Consider the following 5,102-nt stretch of genomic DNA (forward strand, 5'->3'; position numbering starts at 1 on the left):
AAGGTCATGCTCTCACTCTATTCCACCTCTCTAGCTACCACACGCACGTTCCTTATTGGCTGAGGCCGGTGACAAAGGTTGACGACGAACAGATCGGGACAGAGTGAAATAGAATGATTTCAGAGCACTGGCGTAGCCTCCCAATTAAAGTGTCAGCTATAAAAAGATATAATTTCTTACTTTCTATGTATAGCCGCTAGAGTGCGGGTAACTAAGTTCGGCGGGATTCTTTAAATACAAAAATCAAATGCGATTTCGCACAGATCTTTCTTATAATTAATGTCGAGAAAACAACTTATTTACAACTAAATAGACTTCGTGAAATTTAAATTTACATCGGTGTAGGTCATGTTAAAATGGAAAGAAGTATAATTTTCATATTCTTTTTACCTTATCAATCATCCGAGAAAGAACTGTCTGAATTTTCCTCTGCTGTTTCTGTATCGCTGTTTCCATTTAAAGACAAATTGTCCATCAATGTTTCTAATACACTATCTCGCTGCCAGTATCGTTGTTCTATATTTTCCGTATGCTTGCAATAGTTTTCCCATGATGTGGGTGAAATTTCTGGAATGATCTCTGTGATTGCTGTTTGTAATTCTGCATACGTTAGTGTAGATATGTTTCGTTGTCTAATTTTGTGTTTCATTTCAGCCCACACTAACTCGATCGGATTCAGATCACACATATACGGGGGTAATCGTAATATTGTGTGTCCAGATAGTTGAACTATTTGATCTATTTTAAACGTTTTCGGTGGTCGATTCCTATCTATTAACTCCAGCAACTCAAATTTTCTCATATTTTCAGAGCAGGGAATGCCATTGGTTGTTAGCCAATCCACCATATCTTTTTTTTTTGCTTGTGTTGAGGGTGGCTTGTTTAATTGGACTGAGTGATATGGGGCATTGTCCATTACGATCACCGTATTCGGCGGAATGTTAGGTATCAGCATTTCCTGCATCCATTTCTCAAAATTAGTGGCATTCATTTGGCCATGGTAATCACCTCTCGTGCTGCCTGCTTTGAAAATTAAAGCTGCTCCGGGTACAAACCCAGTCTTGCCTCCCGCATGCACAATTATCAATCGTACAGACGAACTGGAAGTTTGTAAAATACCTGGCTCATTCTCGTTTTGCCAGCATTTACCGAAGGTAATTGTATTATCTACCCATGTTTCGTCTAGGTATATTATATTGCGTCCACCTCTTCGATAGCAGTCCAATGTTTTTAAATATTTTCCGCGCCAATTTACAATATGTGGCTTTTCAATTAGGACCGTCCGGATGTTTTGCGTTTTCTTCCATGCGAAACCCATTCTTTTCAACAAATAGTACAGACTTGTTTTTTGCCATGGAAAATCAATTTTTTCTCTGATCGCAAATAAAAGCTTTCGCAAAGTTGACACTTCTTTTCTCACGACATAAAAGTCGTGGATAATATCCTTGATCACTATTTTCTCCTCTTCAGAGCAATGGAACTTTTTCTCAGTCATCTTCGGTCGCTTTTTTCCAGGCGATGACAATGAAGTTCCTTCTCCAGCTTCCGAACTTTCTTTCCTAATTCGGGTGACAGTGCGATTAGACAAACCGGCATAATCGGCAATACGATCATTTGCCTGATGTATCGGGTGTAGCAGATTCCCTGTCGCTGCTTCCTCGTCACATTTCGTGATGAGGTTTCGCACAATGTTTCGTGCTTCACTGTGCACGGTTTGCCCTCGTTTACGCGAGTGCATAATATTATATTCAATACACTTAATTTAAACAAAAACTAGACTAATACTACAGCAATATAAGTAGACACAAAAAACGCAGAAAATAATAGTAAAACAACGCAAAAATACACACTAAAAAACGAAAAAAGACACACGAAAAAACGCTAAAAGACACACAAAAAAACGAAAAAAGACACACGAAAAAACGCTACAAGACACACGAATAACTAAACTATGCAAAAAGAATAAAATAAAAGGAAGTATTAAATTAAGTAATAAAAAATATAATATTATATAAGAAAATCACACTATGTTTCCTGGAGAATCGCTCTGAGAAGACTAATGTTAGAAAATTCGAAATAGGCGAACGGTTGAGGCAGGCCATGTGCGTTTTGTCAACGCGTTTCCCCTTTTTAAGGAAAACTCCTTCAAATGGGGGTGTCATAAACAAAAGGGCATACTGTCGAAGGCGTTCTCATGACCGAGGATTTTTGGGATGGCAGGACATTCTTGGACGTATTCAGTTCTTTTAAAACGGCCACAGTTTGTTGATTTGTTTCCAAATCAAAATTTATTTCCAATTTTACATTGCACCTCGAAGCTGCATATTTACATCAAGCAGCAACATTTCCGGTACCAAAAAAAGTCCGTGCGATTTTTCCATACATTATGAAATTCAATTGCGAAATAAATTCGTTTTGCAGATTAATACTCCACAAGAAAGTTCCAGATCTTTACAAAGAAGGAATATATAACCTTATAGAACACTGGAAAATAGTTATAAAAATTAAAATAGATCATAACTATTTGTCTCACAAATAAAATTACTTTCCAAGGAAGTGTTCGATGTTTCAACATTGACTTAAAATTCGCGCGAACTTTTCCTGGTACCTAATACATTATACATTCCATCCATAGATTCAGCGGTAATATGTGAAAAGTAAGAAAATCATTTTACCGACACTTGGATTTAGAGGCTACGCCAATGCTGCAAAGTTATCATTCTATTTCACTTTGTCCCGATATGCTCGTCGTCGTCCTTTGTCACTGGTCGCAGCCAATAACGACATAGCGCACGGGAGCGGGAGAGGTGGAATAGAGTGAGAAAGTAAACAATCTGCCTCGCCAACTTGTCGTGAACGGACAGTACATCGATTTCCTCCCCGAACAAATATCGGAGGTCGAATAAATCGACCTCCGTCCACGTTGGCGCCCGTCGCGATTCATAAAGGCGCCCCCGCTCTCGCCGCTCGCGGCACTTTGTCGGCAGCAACGCGGTCTCCTCCGTCGGCGCCAATTCAAATGCTGGCATAATTATGGCTGTTAAGACGAAAACAATTAGTTAAAAATAAATAAAATTTACACGCTAAGGATAATTGTTGAAGATTACTTACGACAATATTTGGCGATTACCAAAAATGCAATATCCTCTAAACGAGGAACCTCCATGTCTAACAACAAATAATGACTAGTAAAACGAACACGCTTCGGTTTATAAAGCACTGAGAAAACATCTCCCTCCAAACTCTAAGACCTGAGATAAGTAAGAACTCCGGTCGGTAATTATTGAGAGTAGGTTACACCTCACCGATTTTGATGAAATTTAAATATGTTGTGAAATTAGACATTTTGAACAACTTTTTCCTATACATATAACCGCCGCTCGGCCTTAGTTTTCGAGATATTTTCGAAAAACTGTTGAAACTAACACATTGAATTCTGGCCATCCGTGTGTGTCGGTGACAACGTACGCAGTAGTATGGGATCGCCGCTTTTCTACTGTTTTTGAAGGTAGCAGCTTGGCGACCGACATCAATATATATACATATACATACCCACAAAAAGTACATTACATGTAAAAAAAAGGTAACGCCAAGTAGTTTAGGCACTATATGGTACATATTTTGTGAATTTTCTAAAAAAGTAATGGATATCATGCAAAACCAGCCAAGTATTGAGTTATATATATTTTTCAAAATATTTATACTTGTGTAACGTCCCGAAATTATTCACGAGCACGCTACTGCGCCGACGCGTAGGGAGAGCGGTTCCCTAAGAGAAGGCGACTCGTATTCTTTATATATATTATAATGATAAAGGAAGGGATTATAGGTTCGGGTGGCACGCGGTAAAGGAGTAAAATCCAACGTTAATTCCTTTCTCAAAATAATAAGTGAATTTATTCAAAGAAATGATGTGTCTTGTGTTTGGTTATAATATAAAAATAAAAAGGTAAGTAATATAAAAAGATAATATTGAATGTAATTGAATAATGAATGAATTGATGTAATTAATTTTTGAATTTAAATAATGAATTGAAGTAATTAAATATTGAATTGAATTAATGTAGTTAAATAACTGATGTTGCGCCCTGTGTTTGAAATACAAAAAGAAAATAATAGTATTAGTAATGTACAATGAGTACGCCTTGGATTGAAAAATACAAAGAAACTAACAATCGTGTTTGTGCTAAAATTGAAATACAATAAAAGAAAATCAGATTATTAATTACAAAAATAATTCAACCTAAAATAAAAATACAGAGGAAAATAAATTGATTAGTGAACGCGGTTCTAGATACGATTATTAAACTTGAATTTATAATTTAATATAATTTTTTAATATAATTTCATATAATTTAATGTAATATAAATGATTTGAATGATTTGTCGGGAAATTGGCCAAGATCCGTTCTGGCGCTGTAGGAGTTGGCTCGTTCGGCCGCAGTTCGGTTTCTGGGCAACTTAGCCGCCACTAAACAGGCCGCATCTAAGGAGCTTCTGCTTTCGCTCGCTCGTTAAGCTTGGGTGCGAACCTGACACGTAGGAGAACCGCTGCGAACCGATAGTTGAGCGCTCCGGGTCTGACGCGGAACCTTTGCCGCTTTGCCGACAAAAGAGTCTAAGATTACTGAATTCTATATAAATCGTACCATAGACCCGTGTCGGACCACGATCAGAATCGAAGTGAAAAATCTTTGCGCGGCACGCTCGTATTTATACCGGAGAACTGCTGACGTAGCAGTTTTTTCTACCTGTGTTTTCGATACCGGAAGTGTTCGGACTTTGACCTGCGCGTACGTGACTCCGTGCGTATCGCTATCTCTGTCTACGCGCTGTTGCTGTCTCTTTCTACTCTGCGCTTGTTCGTATCTCTTTCTATTCGCTATTGCTGTCTCTATCTATTCATTTCGCGCGCTGTGTCGATCTTTTATCGACGCGGTAGAATTATCGACGTATATTTTGAAGTATATAAAATTTTTGTTAAATGTAAATATTAATAAATATAAGATTCATTTTAGTTATTAAGTATGAATATAATTATTTAAATCAATATAGTACAATAATAAATAAAAAATGAACTGTTACAAATTTAATTATAAAAA

General features: G+C 37.3%; 1 protein-coding gene across 1 annotated transcript; it reads right to left on the reverse strand.

Moving 5' to 3' along the window:
• Positions 1–394: 394 nt before the first annotated feature.
• On the reverse strand, positions 395–991 carry LOC114882140. The gene has a single exon (XM_029199020.2). The coding sequence runs from the start codon at positions 989–991 to the stop codon at positions 395–397; it is 597 nt and encodes a 198-aa protein (XP_029054853.2).
• Positions 992–5,102: the final 4,111 nt, after the last annotated feature.

Source organism: Osmia bicornis, chromosome 16 (genome assembly GCF_907164935.1).
Source record: "Osmia bicornis bicornis chromosome 16, iOsmBic2.1, whole genome shotgun sequence".
In the NCBI taxonomy this organism is placed as follows: Eukaryota; Metazoa; Arthropoda; class Insecta; order Hymenoptera; family Megachilidae; genus Osmia; species Osmia bicornis.